Source organism: Pongo abelii, chromosome 1 (genome assembly GCF_028885655.2).
Source record: "Pongo abelii isolate AG06213 chromosome 1, NHGRI_mPonAbe1-v2.0_pri, whole genome shotgun sequence".
Taxonomy (NCBI): domain Eukaryota; kingdom Metazoa; phylum Chordata; class Mammalia; order Primates; family Hominidae; genus Pongo; species Pongo abelii.
In genome coordinates, this window is record NC_071985.2 from 112,011,012 (window position 1) to 112,030,040 (window position 19,029).

General features: G+C 39.4%; 2 protein-coding genes across 6 annotated transcripts in view; one reads left to right on the forward strand and one right to left on the reverse strand.

Annotated features, from left to right (window-relative positions):
* Window positions 1-19,029, forward strand: part of LOC100447686 (neuroblastoma breakpoint family member 12) — a 2,265,351-nt gene that overhangs the window by 2,083,957 nt on the left and 162,365 nt on the right.
* The window catches only part of GPR89A (G protein-coupled receptor 89A), a 66,954-nt gene that overhangs the window by 4,332 nt on the left and 43,593 nt on the right, over window positions 1-19,029 (reverse strand). For all 5 annotated transcript variants that reach the window (XM_009245185.4, XM_054553611.2, XM_024240449.3 and 2 more), the window contains 4 exons: window positions 17,966-18,054; window positions 16,970-17,062; window positions 2,713-2,808; window positions 482-571 (listed from right to left, as the gene is read on the reverse strand). In XM_009245185.4, the coding sequence (XP_009243460.1) occupies window positions 482-571; window positions 2,713-2,808; window positions 16,970-17,062; window positions 17,966-18,054 (368 nt within the window). The remainder of the gene's footprint in view (window positions 1-481; window positions 572-2,712; window positions 2,809-16,969; window positions 17,063-17,965; window positions 18,055-19,029) is intronic.

Consider the following 19,029-nt stretch of genomic DNA (forward strand, 5'->3'; position numbering starts at 1 on the left):
GTATATGATGTAAATATATCATCATCAATTTATGTAGTAGTTTAACTTTTAAAAAATTCTGTTGTATGTCTTTTAAATCCTTGGGACTGTTGTTTAAAGTCTCAGGAGGCAGAATTCTTAATGAGGTAAAATTATCTCATGGTACCACTTTTTTTTTTTTTTTCGAGATGGAGTCTGGCTCTTTCACCAGGCTGGAGTGCAGTGTGTGACCTTGGCTCACTGCAATCTCCGCTCCCTGGGTTCAAGTGATTCTCCTGACTCATCCTCCCGAGTAGATGGGACTACAGGCATGTGCCACCACACCTAGCTAATTTGTTTCACCATGTTGGCTAGGATGGACTCGATCTCCTGACCTCGTGATCCACCCACCTCAGCCTTCCAAAGTGTTGGGATTACAGGCGTGAGCCACCATACCCGGCTGGTACCACATTTAATTAAACAAATGATAAGCAGTACTTTTTAACACTGTGATAAAACATACCTTGGTAAGAGTGATCAGCAATCCTCTGATGGATGTGACGATGATTATTCCAACAAGAATGAAGGAAATGTGTTGGGACCAAAACTTCACCTGCCACCGTAACAGGAAGAAAAAATATCTGCTAAATCTCTGTTCAGAGAGATGTAAAGGCTAAGCTTTATCCCGATCACTTACGTCACTGTGAGAGGGAGCTTTATTAGACCCTACCTGATTTTTTTTTTCTTAAGGGAGAGAGAAAAGCAAGTAAGTGGCAAATAAAACAACTACAGAAAGACTGCAGTAGATATCTTAATTAGCAGACTTAATTAAACCTTAAAATTAAAAAAAAATTTTTTTTGTAGAGCCAGGGTCTTGCTATGTAGTTCAGGCTGGTCTCAAACTCCTGGGCTCAAGCAATACTCCCACATCAGCCTCCCAAAGTGTTGGTATTACAGGCATGAGTCACCATGCCCGGCAGCAAGTACCGAGAAGTGATAAAAATAACGCTAATAAATCAGAAAAAACAGAACCAATGATACAGTTTTACTGTGATAAATGAAAAGCGGGAATTAAAAGGAAACTAAATAATAGCTTGACTATTTTCTATCTATGAATAATAGTTCCCTAACCACCAAAACTTCAAGGAATTTTTCTTTTTATAGTAAAAGAATATATAGACATTCTCAGCTAAATTCTGGGAAATAGTTGAACTTCACTGGAACCACATGATACCTTTTTCTCCTCCTGTATTGCTTCATAGTGAGAAGGAGTTTTGGGACCCTGTGTTTGATTCAGTTCTGAAAAGTATCTGAAAGGGAGCTGCTATTACTAACATCTAAAAGATTTGTTATTCAGAATTACAAAATATGGCATAAACAGATGAATTATAGATGGAATATATACATGGCCATGTAAGTATCCTCAGAAAGTACAGAAAAGGAAAAGCATTGCTAAAAATTCAGCCCAGTAAAACACTTAAGGAAACACAAATGCAACTATAGCAAAGCATACTTTATGTTGTTTTTTGAGACAGGGGTCTCACTCTGTCGCCCAGAGTGGAGTGCTGTGGCACTATCTCAGCTCACTGCAACTTCTGTCTCCCCGGCTCAAGTGATCCTCCTGCTTCAGCCTCCTGCATAGCTGGGACTACAGGTGCATGCCACCATGTCCAGCTAATTTTTATATTTTTTCTAGAGACAGGTTTTCACTATGTTGCCCAGGCTGGTCTTGAACTCCTGGACTCAAGTGATCTGTCTTGGCCTCTCAAAGTGCTGGGACTACAGATGTGAGCCACAGTAGTGTGTGGCCTGTAAAGCATACTTGATATAATTTATATACTACTTGAAGATACCATGTTCCTTCACACTCAAAGAGGATACACTATTGATCTAGCATCAAGAAACATGTACATTGAGCTGTTTCGCAAGGATTGGGGCTCAATTTGCTCTGGTTCATTTTTATTTCATCCAAGTCCTTTTGAGATCAGGGGCACGTCTGGCTGGGATGGATGGCTGGGGGTAGCACGCAGTCTGTGTCTAGGTTGACAGCACAGCTAAATGGCCTACACTGGGACTAAGAATATGACATTGGTCTTACTATTAAAGTGCTATTCAGCCAGAGTCATTGGCTCTGGTTTATGAATAAAGACACTGAACTTCAATTAGGACAAGGGTGTATTTATGACAGTGGTATTATGAAACAGTAAAAAGACAATTTAAAAAAACAATTTTGTGCATAGGTGACAGTTACCATCTTTAGCCCAAGGTCCACATTAATTGATAAAGATCATTTCTTACAGCAGAAATCATTTCAGCTCTAACACAGAACACTAATTAGTAGCTAATTTTCCACTGGGGCATCAAAGGTGAGTTGTGTGTTTGAAGAGCTCATCAAGAATCACAGAGAGAAGTATTTGAATACTTTGGTGGGGAGAAAATGGTGAACTGGTAGCTGCCTATAGAGAAGCAGAGAAGCAGCTGTAGAAATAATCAGCATCCATGACAATATTAAGTATCAGTCATTACTTCTGGCTTTATGTTAAGAGAGAGAATCTTGGCCTTTTACAAATTTTCCATGTGAATACATCAAAATATAAAAATTTTCCATGTGAATATGTCAAAATATACAGAGTAGGAAGAACAAAAGCAGAAGCAAGTACCTAAAGTATACAAATTAGAATCTTAACAATGATAAGTTATAGCAGATAAAACAGAAGGAAACATGACAAACCAGGATCTTGATATAACACTTACATCAAATTGGATTCCCAGATAATTCACAGTGATCTCAATGCCTCTTGTGACAGGATCCGTTTTCCCAACTCGATCAAAAACAATATTGATGGTAGCCTGCAAAGATGCAGATTTTTACCTTGGAGCATCTTAACAATCACTTACTATTTCAAAAAGTGACTCAAACCAATGAATTAATCACTATAACATATCTTACAGGTCAATGTTCCTAAAAATGCAATTCTACTCTTAATCCAAATCATATATAGGAAATCTATTTTGGATACTCATATATAGGCAAACAAAAGTCCCTATTTCCTCCATCTTTCTTTTCTGTAAAGAGTCAAGGGGAATAAAGCTACGGCATTATGCCTTAATTTATCAGGAGCCAGAAAGGTAACATTCTGGTAGATGAAGTCAGATTAAAAGAATCAAGAAATCCCAGGGTAATTCCTTGTGGTTATTTTCTGAATGCTCTAACAGCAAATACTAAAATAACAAAAAAAGGAGTTATAGCTAATAAGTCAACAAACGATATCAAATGGAATAATGAAAAATTCCCAATTAATCCCCAAGATGGCAGATTAAAAAAAGGAAAAAGGGAGAAAAGAACAGATGGGACCAATGAAAAGAAATAGCAACACAGTAGTTTAAAATCTAACCACATTAAAAAAAAATAAAATCCAACTGAAATGTAAATGGTCTGCACAATAGGTGAGCAAACTCTGCCACTGGAGTGTGACAGCAGCCACAGACAATACACAAATGAATGGACTTGGCTGTGTTCCAATAAAACTTTATTTCCAAAGGCAGGCAGTGGTTAGGTTTGGCCTGTGGGCTATAGATTGCTGATCCTTGGTCTAAACATGTCAATGAAATGGCAGAGGTTGTTAGATTGGATAAAAATGCAAGACCCAACTATATATTCCTTACGAAAAAACCACTTTAATAAATATAAAGATACAAATAGGTTAAAAGGACAGAAAAATATATTATGCTAACACTAATCAAAAGAAAGCTAGAATGTCTACATTAATGTCAGACAAAGTAGATTTCATAGCAAAAATACTGCTAGGTATTAAAAGGGACATTTCAGAATGATAAAAGGATCATTTCAACAAGGGGTACACAATGATTCTAAATGTTTATATACCTAATGACAGAACTTCAAAATACGTAAAGCAAAACTGATAGAAATAAAAAAGAAATGGACAAATCCACAATAGCTGGATCCCCTCTCTCAATAACTGATAAAATTAGTCAGAAACTCTAATAATACTATCAATCAATTTGACATAATTGACATTTATGGAACACTCCTGCCAACAAGAGCACAATACATACTCTACTCACATACATGTAAGACATTTATCACCATATTCTGTCTGGGACAGAAAACAAGTCAATAATTTAAAAGATCCATATCATACAAAATATGTTCTTAGACCACATGAAATTAAATTAGAAATCAATTAGAGAATAATATTTGGAAGATCCTCAAATATTTTATAACACACTTCTAAATCACCCATGAATCAAAGAAGAAATCAAAGGGAAATTCGAAAGCATTTTGAATTGAATGAGAAATACAATTCATTAAATTTGTGAGATCTAGTATAGCAGTACATAGCAAGAAATGTATAGCATTAAAACCCCTATCAATGATCTTAGTTTCCATCTTAAGAAATTAGAAAAAGAAGACTCAAAATAAGCAGAAGAAAGGAAATAACAAAGACCAGAGCAGAAATCAATGAAATAGCAAAAAATGAGAGAAAACTAATTAACCCAAAAGTTGGTTCTTTGAAAAGTTCAATAAAACCAATAAACTTCTACTAGACTGATAAAGACAAAAGAGGGAAGTCACAAGTTACCAATATTAAGAACAAGAGAGACATCACTGTCACACCCGTGAGGATGGCTATAATAAAAAAGTTAATAACAATTGTTGGTGGGGATGTGGAGAAATTGGAACACGCATCCCCTGCTGACAGGAATGTAAACTGTTGCTGCTGTTTTGGAAAAGTCTGGTAGTTCTTTAAAAAGTTAAACATAGGCTGGTCGCAGTGGCTCATGCCTGTAATCCTAGCACTTTGGGAGGCTGAGGCGGGTGGATCACAAGGTTAGGAGTTAAAGACCAACCTGGCCAATATGGTGAAACCCTGTCTCTACTAAAAATACAGAAAAGTTAGCCGGGCGTGGTTGCATGCGCCTGTAATCTCAGCTACTTGGGATGCTGAGGCAGGAGAATTGCTTGAACCTGGGAGGCGGAGGTTGCAGTGAGCTGAGACTGCGCCACTGCACTCCAGCCTGGGCGACAGAGCGAGACTCCGTCTCAATAAATAAATAAATAAAAAGGTTAAACATATACTTAGCATATGACACAACAATTCTACCCCTAGATATACACATAAGAGAAATTAAAACATATATTCATATAAAAACTTATACATGAGGCCGGGTATGGTGGCTCATGGCTGTAATCCCAGCACTTTGGGAGGCCGAGGCTGGTGGATCACCTGAGGTCAGGAGTTGAGACCAGCCTGGCCAACATGGTGAAACCCCGTCTCTACTAAAAATAGAAAAATCAGCCAGGTGTGATGGTACGCACCTGTAATCCCAGCTACTCAGGCGGCTGAGGCAGGAGAATCGCTTGAACCCAGGAGGCAGAGGTCGAAGTGAGCTGAGATCACCCCACTGCACTCCAGCCTGGGCAACAGAGTGAGACTCTGTCTCAAAACAAAAACAAAAAAATTATACACAAATGTTCACATCAGCATTATTGATAATGGCCCAAAAGTAGAAACAATCCTAATGTACATCAACTAATAAATGGATAAAAAATGTGGTGTATCTATAAAATGAAATAGATATTATTCAGCCATAGAAAATAATGAATTTTTTTTTAAGACAGTCTTGCTCTGTTGCCTGCTGGAGTGCGGTGGCACAATCACGGCTCACTGCAGCTTCAACTTCCCAGGCTCAAGCGATCCTCCCCTACCTCAGCCTCCCAAGTAGCTGGGGCCACAGGCATGTACTTCCATGCCCTATTAATTTTGTGTGTGTGTGTGTGTGTGTGTGTCAGGGAGGGAGGGGTAAAGAATGGGGTTTCCCTTTGTTTCTCAGGATAGTCTCAAACTCCTGGGCTCAAGTGATCCTCCTGCCTTGGCCTCCCAAAGCGTTGGGATTACAGGTATCTGCCACTATGCCTGGCCAGGAATGAAGTATTGATAGATACTATGACATGGATGTACCTTAAAAACATTATGCTAGGGCTGGGTACAGTGGCTTGGCCTGGGCAATGTAGTGAGACTCGTCTCTATGAAAAAAAAAATATACTTTTTAAAATTACATTTAAAAAGCCCCCCCCAACCCCATTATGCTAAATGAGAGAAGCCAATCATAAAACAATATAAATTATGTGATTCCATTTATATGAAACATCCAGAATAGGGAAATCTATAGAGACAGAAAATAGATTAGTGGTTGCTAAGGGCTGAGGGAGTGGGAATTGGAGGGAAATGGGGAATGACTACTAATGAGTATGGAATTTCTTTTTAGCTTGATAAAAATGTTCAAAAATTGATTGTGGTAATGGTTATAAAACTATGAATATATTAAGAACTACTGCATTGTACACTAAATGAGTATATTGTATTGTATGTGAATTATATCTCAATAAACCTGTTATATGAAAGAAAGAACAGTCTCTACAGGTTCTATAGATATTAAAAGGATAGTAAGAATATTATGAGCAATATCATGCCAATAAATTTGACAACTTCAATAAAAATAGACAAATTCCTTGAGACCCAAATTGCAAGAGCTCACTCAAGAAGAAACAGATAACCTGCATAAACCCCGTATCTTTAAAAAAATGAATTGGTAGTTAAAAAAAATCTTCCTGCAAAGAAAACTCCAGGCCCAGACGGCATTATTGATAAACTCTACAACACATTTAGGGGAGAAATAACAACATCTCCACACATACTTTTCCACTAATTTAAAGAGGTGGAAGTACTTCTCAACTCATTCTCTAAGGTCAGCAAGCATTACTCTGACACCAAAACCAAATAAAGACATTATGAGAAAAGAAAACTATAGTCCAATATCCTCATACATATGGAGGCAATTTTTTTTTTTTTTTTTTAGACAGAGTCTCCCTCTGTCATTCAAGCTGGAGTGTGGTGGCGTGATAATAGCTCACTGAGGCCTTGGACTTCTGGGCTCAAGTGATCCTCCCACCATAGCCTCCTGAGTAGCTGGGAACACAGGCATGCCACCACACTCAGTTAATTTTTATTGTTTTGCTGAGATGGGGTCTTGCTATGCTGCTCAGGCTGGTCTCGAATTCCTGGCCTCAAGCAGTTCTCCTGCTTCAGCCTCCCAAAGTACTGGGAATACACGTGTGAGCCAACATGCTCAGACAATGCAAACATTCTTAACATAATTTTAGCAAATTGAAACTAACAGAATAGAAAAATGATAATTCACCATGATCAAGTGAGGTTTATTCTAGGAATGCAAGATTGGTTTAATATTCAAAAATTAATGAATGTAATCAACTATAGCAGACTAAAAAAGAAAAACACTAATCATCTCAATAGATGCAGTAAAAGCATTTAACAAAATCCAACACCTTTTCATGATTAACAATACTCAATAAACTATGATTAGAATGGAGCTTCCTCAACCTGATAAAGGGCATCTAGGGAAAACCTAACATCATAATGAAAGGTGAGACTGGATGCTATCTCCCTAAGAGCAGGAATAACAGTAGGATGACTATTCCTACCACTTCTATTCAACTTTGTACTGAAGGTTTTAGTCAGTGCAATAAGGCTAGAGGAGGAGCAGGAGAAAAAGGATAAGAAGAAGGAAGGAAGGACGGGGAAAGGAACAACTTAATTAAAACACTGGCAAGGTCGGGGGAGGAGCCAAGGTGACCAACTAGAAGTAGCTGCTGTTGGTCTCTCCTATCAAGAATGAAAACAGCGAGTGAATGTTGCACTTTCAGGCTGAGGTAACCAGGTTCTGTCATTGGGACTGACTACGCAGTTGGCACGACCCACGGAGAACGAGGAAAAGCAGGGTAGTGCAACAGCCCGACCTGGGAGCCGCATAGGGCAAGGGGAGTTCCCACCCCCAACCAAGGAAGGCGGTGAGTAACTGTGGCACCCTGTCCAGGAAACCATGCTTCTTCCACAGATCTGTGCAACCCGTGGATCAGGAGATCCCCTCGTGAGCCCAGGACAACAGGGCCTTGGATCCCAAGCACAGAGCTGCCCAGACGCTCAGTGGCCACTGAGGTTGCAGCCAGCAGCAGCAGGCTGGAGATTGTCTAAGATGACCAAGTTCCCGGGACAGCCGCCATCACTGCGGGTCCAGTCTGCCCTTTTCCCCTGCCAGTGCTGGGGAGAATAAGTGGTTTGGACCAGGAGGAATTCCCCACAGCACAGCACAGTGGTAGTGGCAGATTGTGGCCAGACCGCTTCTTTAGGTGGGACTCGGATCCATTCCTCCTCACTAGGCAAGGCCTCCCTGCAGAAATGTCAGCAACTCCAGGTAGGGGTTTATGGGCAGAACTGATCTCTCTGGGAAGAAGCCCCCGGGGGCAGGGGTGGCTACTGTCTTCGTGGTTCAGCAGACTTAGTCTTTCCTGCCTGCTGGCTCTGAAGGGTCTGGGCAGTCCAGAGGAGGGGGATTCCCTTCAGTGCAGCACACCTGCTCTGACGAAGGGCAGTCAGAATGCTTCTTTAAGCAGGTCCCTGATCCCGTGCGTCCTGACTAAGTGAGACCCCCCACCAGGGCTCACCAGACACCTTATACAGGAACGTTCCTGCCGGCATCAGGTCAGTGCTTCCTCCCAGAGGAAGGAGCAATCTGCCATCTTTGCTGTTCTGCAGCATCCACTGGTAATATCTCCAGGTGCGAGAGGGACCCAGACGAGTAGGGTATGGATTCGACCCCTAACAAATGGCAGCAGCCCTACAGAAGAGGGGCCTGACTGTTAAAAACAAACAAACAGAAAGCAACAACATCAACAAAAAAAGACCCCACAAAAACCTCATCCAAAGGTCATCAGCCTCAAAAACCAAAGGTAGATAAACTGAGGATGATGAGAAAGAATCAACACAAAAACAGTGAAAACTCAAAAAGCCAGAGTGCCTCTTCTCCAAACGATCACAACACCTCTCCAGCAAGGGCACAGAACTGGGCTGAGGCTGAGGTTGAGATGGATGCACTGACAGAAGTAGGCTTTAGAAGCTGGGCAGTGACAAACTTCGCTGAGCAAAAGGAGTAATGTTCTAACCCAATGCAAAGAAGCCAAGAACCATGATAAAACATTATAGGAGCTGTTAACCAGAATAACCCGTTTAAAGAGGAACATAAACAACCTGATGGAGCTGAAAAACACAATGTGAAGTTCACAATGCAACCACAAGTATCAATAGCTGAAGAGACTAAGCAGAGGAAAGAATCTCAGAGCTTGAAGACTATCTTGCTGAAATAAGACAGGCAGACAAGGTAAGAGAAAAAAGAATGAAAAGGAATGAACAAAACCTCTGAGAACTATGGGATTATATAAAAATACTGAACCTATGGCTGATTCGGGTACCTGGAAGAGACAGGGAGAACGGAACCAAGTTTCAAGTTGGAAAACATACTTCAGGATATCATCCAGGAGAACTTCCCCAACCTAGCAAGACAGGCCAGAACTTCTCCAACCTAGCAAGACAGGCCAACATTCAAATTCAGGAAATCCAGAGAACTCCAGTAAAATACTCCATGAGAAGATCAACCCCAAGACACATAATCAACAGATTCTCCAAGGTCAAAATGAAGGAAAAAATGTTAAGGGCAGCCAGAGAGAAAGGACAGGTCACCTACAAAGGGAAGTCCATCAGACTAACGGTGGACCTCTCAGTGGAAACCCTGTAAGCCAGAAGCAATTGGGAGTCAATATTCAACATTCTGTTTTTTGGTTTTTTTTTTTTGAGACGGAGTCTTGCTCTGTTGCCCAGGCTGGAGTGCAGTGGCATAGTCTCGGTTCACTGCAACCTCTGCCTCCTGGGTTCATGCCATTCTCCTGCCTCAGCCTCCCGAATAGCTAGGACTACAGGCGCCCGCCACCACGCCTGGCTAATTTTTTGTATTTTTAGTAGAGATGGGGTTTCACCGTGTTAGCCAGGATGGTCTCCATCTCCTGACCTCGTGATCCACCCACCTCGGCCTCCCAAAGTGCTGGGATTACCAGCGTGAGCCACTGCGCCCAGCTCAACATTCTTAAAGAAAAGAATTTCCAACCCAGAATTTCCTATCTGGCCAAACTAAGCTTCATAAATGAAAGAGAAATAAAATCCTTTTCAGACAAGCAAATGTTGAGGGAACTCATCACCACCTTGCAAGAACTCCTGAAGGAAGCACTAAATATGGAAAGGAAAAACTATTACCAGCCACTACAAAAACACACTGAAGTACACAAAGCAATGACACTATGAAGCAACTACAATAACAAGTCTGCAAAATAACCAGCTAGCATCATGATGACAGGATCAAATCACACATAACAATTTTAACCTTAAATGTAAATGGGCTAAATGCCCTAATTAAAAGACACAGAATGGCAAGCAGGATAAAGAATCAAGACCCATCAGTGTGCTGTATTCAGGAGGCCCCTCTCATGTGCAAAGACACACACAGGCTCAAAATAAAGGGATGGAGGAAAATTTACCAAGCAAATGGAAAGCAAAAAATAGCAGGGGTTGCAATCCTAGTTTCTGACAAAACAGACTTTAAACTAACAAAGATCAAAAAAGACAAAGAAGGGCTTTACATAATGCTAAAGGGTTCAATTCAACAAGAGCTAACTATCCTAAATATATATACACCCAATACAGGAGCACCCAGATCTATAAAACAAGTTCTTAGAGACCTACAAAGAGACTTATACTCTCACATAATAATAGTGGGAGATATTAACACTCCACAGTCAACTTTACACAGATCATTGAGACAGAAAATTAACAAGTATATTTAGGACTTGAACTCAGCTCTGGATCAAGTGGACCTGATAGACATCTACAGAACTCTCTACCCAAAAACAAGAGAATATACATTCTTCTTGGTGCCACATGGCACGTACTCTAAAATTGATCACATAATTGGAAGTAGAACACTCCTCAGCAAATGCAAAAGAACTGAAATCATAACAGTCTCTCAGACCACAGGACAATCAAATTAGAACTCAAGATTAAGAAACTAACTCAAAACTACACAACTACATGAAAATTGAACAACCTGCTCCTGAATGACTCCTCGGTAAATAACGAAATTAAGGCAGAAATCAAGAAGTTATTTGACACTATGAGAACAAAGAGACAAGATACCAGAATCTCTCGGACACAGCTAAAGCAGTGTTAAGAGGGAAATGGATAGCACTAGATGCCCACATCAAAAAGCTAGAAAGATCTTGAATCGACACCCTAACATCACAACTAAAAGAACTAGAGAACCAAGAGCAAACAAACCCCAAAGCTAGCAGAATATAAGAAATAACCAAGGTCACAGCGGAACTGCAGGAGATAGAGACACGAAAAAACCCTTCAAAAAAATCAACGAATCCAGGAGCCAGTGTTTTGAAAAGATTAATAAAATAGACCACTACTAGACTAATAAAGAAGAAAAGAAGAATCAAACAGACACAATAAAAAATGATAAAGGGGACATCACCACCAATCCCACAGAAACACAAATAACCATCAGAGAATACGATAAACACCTCTATGCAAATAAACTAGAAAATCTAGAAGAAATGGATAAATTCTTGGACACATACACCCTCCCAAGACTGAACCAGGAAGAAGTTGAACCCCTGAATAGACCCATAAGGAGTTCTGATTTGGGGCAGTAATAAGCCTACCATCCAAAGAAAGCCCAGGACCAGATGGATTTACAGCTGAATTCAGAGGTAAAAAGAGGAGCTGATACCATTTCTTCTGCAACTATTCTAAACAACAGAAAAAGAGGGACTCCTCCCTAACTCATTTTATGAGGCCAGCTCATTCTGATACCAAAATCTGGCAGAGATACAACAAAAAAAAGAAAACTTCAGGCCAATATCCCTGAAGAACATTGATGTGAAAATCCTCAATAAAATACTGGCAAACCAAATCCAGCAGCACATCAAAAAGCTCATCTACCATGATCAAGTCAGCTTCATCCCCAGTATGCAACACTGGTTCAACATACATGAATCAATAAACGTAATCCATCACATAAACAGAACCAATGACAAAAACCACATGATTATCTCAATAGACACAGAAAAGGCCTTTGATAAAATTCAACATCCCTTCATGCTAAAAACTTCAATAAACTAGGTATTGATGGAACATACCTCAAAATAATAAGGGTGATTTATAACAAACCCACAGCCAATATCACACTGAATGGGCAAAAGCTGGAAGCATTTCCTTTGAAAACTGGCACAAGATAGGACGCCCTCTCTCACCACTCCTACTCAACATAGTATTGGAAGTTCTGGCCAGGGCAATCAGGCAAGAGAAAGAAATAAAAGGTATTCAAATAGGAAGAGAGAAAGTCAAATTGTGTTTGTTTGCATATGACATAATCTTCTATCTAGAAAACCCCATCGTCTCAGCCCAAAAGCTATCTAAACTGATAAGCAACTTCAGCAAAGTCTCAGGATACAAAGTCAATGTGCAAAAATCACAAGCATTCCTGTACACCAACAACAGACAAGCAGAGAGCCAAATCATGAATGAACTCCCATTTACAACTGCTACAAAGAGAATACAATACCTACGAATACAGCTAACAAGGGGAGTGAAGGACCTCTTCAAGGAGAACTACAAACCACTCAAGGAAATCAGAGAGGACACATACAAATGGAAAAACACTCCATGCTCCCAGATAGGAAGAATCAATATCATGAAAATGGCCATACTGCCCAAAGTAATTTATAAATTCAGTGCTACTCCCATTAAACTACCATTGACATTCTTCCCAGAATTAGAAAAAAACTATTTTAAAATTCAGTACGGAAGCAAAAAAGAGCCCGTACAAGTCAAGACAACTATAAGCAAAAAGAACAAAGCTGGAGGCATCACGCTACCTGACTTCAAACTATACTACAAGCTTACAGTAACCAAAACAGCATGGTACTGGTACAAAAACAGACACATAGACCGATGGAACAGAATAGAGAACTCAGAAATAAGACCGCACATCTACAGCCATCTGATCTTTGACAAAGCTGACAAAAACAAGCAATGGGGAAAGGATTCCCTATTTAATAAACGGTGCTGGGAAAACTGGCTAGCCATATGCAGAAAATTGAAAGTGGAACGCTTCTTTACACCTTATACAAAAATTAACTCAAGATGGATTAAAGACTTAAATGTAAAACCCAAAACTATAAAAACCTTAGAAGAAAATCTAGGCAATACCATTCAGGACATGGCACAGGCAAAGGTTTCATGACAAAAATGTCAAAAGCAATTGCCACAAAAGCAAAAATTGACAAATGGGATCTAATTAAAGAGCTTCTGCACAGCTAAAGAAACTATCATCAGGGTGAATAGACAACCAACAGAATGGGAGAAAATTTTTGCAATCTATCCCTCTGACAAAGGCCTAATATCCAGAATCTACAAGGAACTTCAACAAATTTACAAGAAAAAAATCAAACAACCCCATTAAAAAGTAAGCAAAGGACATGAACAGACAATTCTCAAAAGAAGACATTTATGTGGCCAACAAACGTATGAAAAAAAGCTCAAGCTCAGTATCACTGATCATTAGAGAAATGCAAATCAAAACCACAATGAGCTACCATCTGACACCAGTCAGAATGACAATTATTAAAAAGTCAAGAAACAACAGATGCTGGCGAGGCTACAGAGAAATAGGAACGCTTTTACACTGTTGGTGGGAATGTACATTAACTCAACCATTGTGGAAGACAGTGTGGTGATTCCTCAAAGACCTAGCACCAGAAATACCATTTGATCCAGCAATCCCATTACTGGGTATATACCCAAAGGAATATAAATCATTCCATTATAAAGACACATACACATGTACGTCCACTGCAGCACTATTCACAATAGCAAAGACATGGAATCAACCCAAATGCCCATCAATGATAGACCGGATAAAGAAAATGTGGTACATATACACCATGGAATACTATACTGCCACAAAAAGGAATGAGATCATGTCCTTTGCAGGGACATGGATGGAGATGGAAGCCATCATCCTCATCAAACTAATGCAGGAAAAGAAAACCAAATATCACATGTTCTCACTTATAAGTGGGAGCTGAACAATGTGAACATACAGACACAGGGAGGGGAACAACACAAACTGGGACCTGTCGAAGGCGGGGAGGGGGAGGGAGAGCATCAGGGAAAATAGCTAATGGATGCTGGGCTTAATACCTAGGTGATGGGTTGATAGATGCAGCAAATCACCATGGCACATACTTACATATGTAACAAACTTGCACATCCTGCACATGTACCTCAGAACTTAAAATTAAAAAAAAAAAATTGGCAAAAGATTTGAACAGATAATTCATCAAAAAAAAATATGGGTGGGAAAAAAAGCACATGAAAAGATGCTCAATATCATTAGACATTAAGAAAATACAAATTAAAACCACAATGCAATATCACCTCATATCTATTAGAATGTCTAATATTAGTAAGACTAGCCATATAGAGTGTTGGTGAGGATGTGAACAACTGAAACTCCTACACAGTGCAGGTGGAAATGTAAAGATACAATTTTTTTGGAAAAGAGTTGGCTGTTTCTTCAAAAGTTAAACGTTACATCTGCCATATGATCCAGACATTCCACTCCTAAGTGCCTACTCAAGAGAAAGACAGCACACGTCTATATACAAAATCGTACACAAATGTTCACAGCAACTTTATCTGTAATATCCCCAAACTGGAAACAACCAAATATTCATCATCAGATGAATGGACAAACAAAATTGTGGCATGTCCAAACCACGGAAACACTACTCAGCAATACAAAGGAATAAACTATTGATACAAATCATAACATGGATAAAATGTAAAATAATCATGCTGAGTAAAATAAGCGAGAAAGAAAAAGGATACATACTGTAGGATTCTATTTACATAACATTCTAGAAAATACAAACTAATATATAATGAGAGAAAGCAGATTGGCAGTCGTCTGGGGACTAGAGGTGTGGGAGAGAGGCATTACAAAGGGACACCAGGAATCTCAGGAATCTCATGGCAGTGATGGATGGATGTGTTCTCTGTCTTGACTGTGGCGATGGTTGTTGCATAGGTATATATGTATGTCAAAATGTACCCAGTTGTACATAAATATATGTTCGGTTTACATATCAGTTATACCCCAATAAACCTGTTAAAAAATGACATGCTGGCTGGGCGCAGTGGCTCACACCTGTAATCCCAGCACTTTCGGAGGCTGAGGCAGGCGGATCACGAGGTCAGGAGATCGAGACCATCCTGGCCAAGATGGTGAAACCCCGTCTCTACTAAAAATACAAAAAATTAGCCAGGCGTTGTGGCACACACCTGTAGTCCCAGCTACTTGGGAGGCTAAGGCAGGGGAATCGCTTGAATCTGGAAGGTGGAGGGGTTGCAGTGAGCCGAGATCACGCCACTGCACTCCAGCCTGGGCAACAGAGAGAGACTCCGTCTTCACAAAAAAAAAAAAAAAAAAAAAAAAAAAAAAAAAAAAAAAAAAAAAAAAAAAGACATGCTTCCCTAGGCCAGGTGTGATGGCTCACGCCTGTAGTCCCAGCACTTTGGGAGGCTGAGACGGGCAGATTGCTGGAGCTCAGGAGTTCGAAACCACCTTGGGCAACATGGTGAAAGCCCGTGTCTACTGAAATACAAAAAAGTTAGCCAGGCATGGTGATGCGTGCTTGTAATCCCAGCTACTCGGGAGGCTGAGGAAGGAGAATTGCTTGAGCCCAGGAGGCAGAGGTTGCAGTGAGCCGAGATCACACCACTGCACTACAGCTTGGGTGACAGCATGAGACTCCGTCTAAAAAAAAAAAAAAAAAAAAAAAAGACATGCTTCCCTAAAGGCTGCATCTTAGGAAAATACCTTTTAGTAGCTTTGCTAACTGAACATACTATCTTCATTCATTATCTCCCACTGAATGAATCCAGATTTTAAAATGTCATCTGAGTATTATTGACATCAATTTATTGTAACACTAGATCCTTTATATAATGAAAATCCTCATTCATCTACATCGATCAAAATTAACTAACAAGCTGACAAAGCTCCTCTTTGCACAAACACAAACCCAGTAGGAAAGTCATCAAACTAGGAAGTCAAATCAGCCTTTTCTGTAATCACATTGAAATCCATTAATACCTGAGTCAGAGGTAAAGACAAATACTGTACATAAAAAATATTACGAGAAAACCACAAAAGAATTAGAGCTATATGTACAGCAAATGAATTTATCTATGGAAATACATTTTAGAATTTATTGTGAACTTCATTTTTTAGGTATACACATTATTAAAAAGACAAGTAACTTCTGGGCTGAAGGTAGAAGTTGAAGTTATATATACAGTTATGTACTCATGGGTAACACAGAAAGCAGAATGCAAAATAAGAAATGTTCACATTCTATTTATATATATATATATATATATAGAGAGAGAGAGAGAGAGAGAGAGAGAGAGAGAGAGAGAGATGGAGTCTCGCCCTCTCCCCAGGCTGGAGTGCAGTGGCGTGATCTTAGCTCACTGCAACGTCCGCCTCTCGGGTTCAAGTGATTCTCCTGCCTCAGCCTCCTGAGTAGCTGGGATTATAGGCGCCCACCACCACACCTGGCTAATTTTTGTATTTTTAGTAGAGATGGGGTTTCACCATGTTGGCCAGGCTGTTCTTGAACTCCTGACCTCAGGTGATATGCCTGCCTTGGCCTCCAAAAGTGCTGGGATTATAGGCATGAGCCACCATGCCTGGTCTCAATTTAGATATTTCATAAACTAAGGCCTTATTAACAATTTCTGACAGAAGAAAAATGCAACCTCCCTTATCTATGTAATCTAAAAAGGAGAGAGGATAACGAATGAAGCCCACAGATGGGAAAGATCATGCTCTCTGTTGACTCAATCACATTTGGAATTTAGTTCAATATATCAGTCAAATCCACTCTTATCTCCCTGCCACTACTAGGAAAAAACATCTAAACTCTGATAATTAAAAATAACATACTTACCATGAAAATTTTCCAAACACAGTAAATAGAGAAAAAGTAACCAAGAAAATTAAAATATTTCCCCTTGAAGGTTTTGGAGTATTCTATTCTCTCCTGGGGGAAAACAAACACAAAACATAGTTTTCAGCAAAATATAAATTTATATTCAACACAAGTATTCTTCCCTCTATGAATCACTGTTCAGGCTAAGTCAAAAAACCATACATTGTAACAATACTAAACTAATAACAGTAGTTGTGGCCAGCATTTACTGAATGCTTACTTTTAGCTAGAGACTGGGATAAACATCTTACATGCATTATCCACTTAATCTTCATAACAACTCTTATGAGATACGTTCTATTATCTTAATTTTACAGATGAGAAAATTGAGACTTTGAGAGGTTCAATAACTTGCTCAAAGTCACACAGCTGGTGAGTAGGCTCAGGTTTATCTGTTTCCAAAGCCTATGTTAACCTCTATCCTACAAGGTTACTCCTGTAAAGTTATCCTCAAAAAGAATTAAAAGTTTGCAATCCTCACTAACAGATTTTGCATATTTAAATTATATTTTATTTTAGATGTACATAGGAAAGTTACTTCTTACAGTTTCGACACTTATTGATCTGGATCCTTTAAAATAGGGCTAGGCCATCCATGGCAGATAGGTGTCTACTGCTCTTATAATATCACTAACTTATAAAGGAAGAAAAGTTAGCTACCATCTTTATCCCAGGTTAGTAGGAGGTGGTACGTGCCACCTTCCTAAATGTTGAAAAGCCTCTTCTGACTATCCCACCAATTGCTACTATTGAGAGTGTTCCATTAAGGATTTTGCTAGTGACAGGAGCAATTTCATGAAGAGTGAAGATCCCTTATCCCTAATGCTTCATGGCTGATATTGAAGCTGTGAGGTATCTCTTGCTTGGCCACAGAGAAACCTAAAAAGCCATTTAGTCTTGTTCTCTCTTTAATAATATTGGTAAAAACCACACTTCAGTTTCCTTGCTCTGTACCTTGGTAGCATATAGATCAGCTGTTTCCAGAAAAAGCTGCCTGCTTAATTCTTCCAAAGCATCCACTTCCTGTTGAATAAGAGTAAGATCTGGCACAGAATGGGCATCAAGGTTTAAATCACATAGGAATTTCAAGAAATGGCAACGAGAAAGCATATACTTTTGGTTTTTCCTATAGTGGATTCCTGGAATTGCCTATATTCTCAATTTCCTGTTTCATAGCCAGCGGTGCTACTTCAAAGCAACTTTCCCAACCTCTGACGCAGGTATGTAAAAGCTTCTCCATCAAGAGCATCACCACCAAACAATTACCACTCAGTTTCTCTTAAGTCAAGAGGCTCAAACAGATGATTTCATTTGTTTTTTGATTTATCTAGTTAGATTAAGTCAAATGTAATGTTCAAGATTGTAAATAGTTACATAATAATAACTATAATAAAGCATAGCTTTCTCCTACATTATCTGAATATAATGTTAGAAAAGGGAACTAATACTTTACTGTGTTATAATATAGGCTAGGATTTACAGACATTACCTTATTTCTTTTCAAACATTATCTTCTTTTATATCTTATCTTCATGGGATTGTCTTATGCCATGGTGTTATCCATTTTGCACATAAGGAAAGTGAAGCTCAGAGAGTTAAATAACTTGCTCAAAGTCACACAATTAATTGACAGAGATGCAAGGTCAGATCCTCTTTTCCTCCAAAGCCTGCTCTTTCCATTACACTATGTTATTTTCCAAGAACTCAATCAGGTAGAGTTATTATTCTCCCATTTACAGAACAGGGGCTCAGGGAGGTTAAATCATCCTGATATGTTTGTTGACTCACCACTAACACAGCTCAAACCCACATTATTGGCTTTTATGAACTTTTAAGTAATAAACACAGTAAATATAGCCCCTTCTAAAATAGAAGCACATACTTCAATCTAAATCCTCCCTCCTCTCTGATTTTTCCCACTATTACCCAAATCAGTAAGTGCCCTTCAGTTCCTTCCTTAATAGTGGCTACTGCTGGCATGGTTCAGGCCACCAAACAATATGGTTTAACTAGTTGCA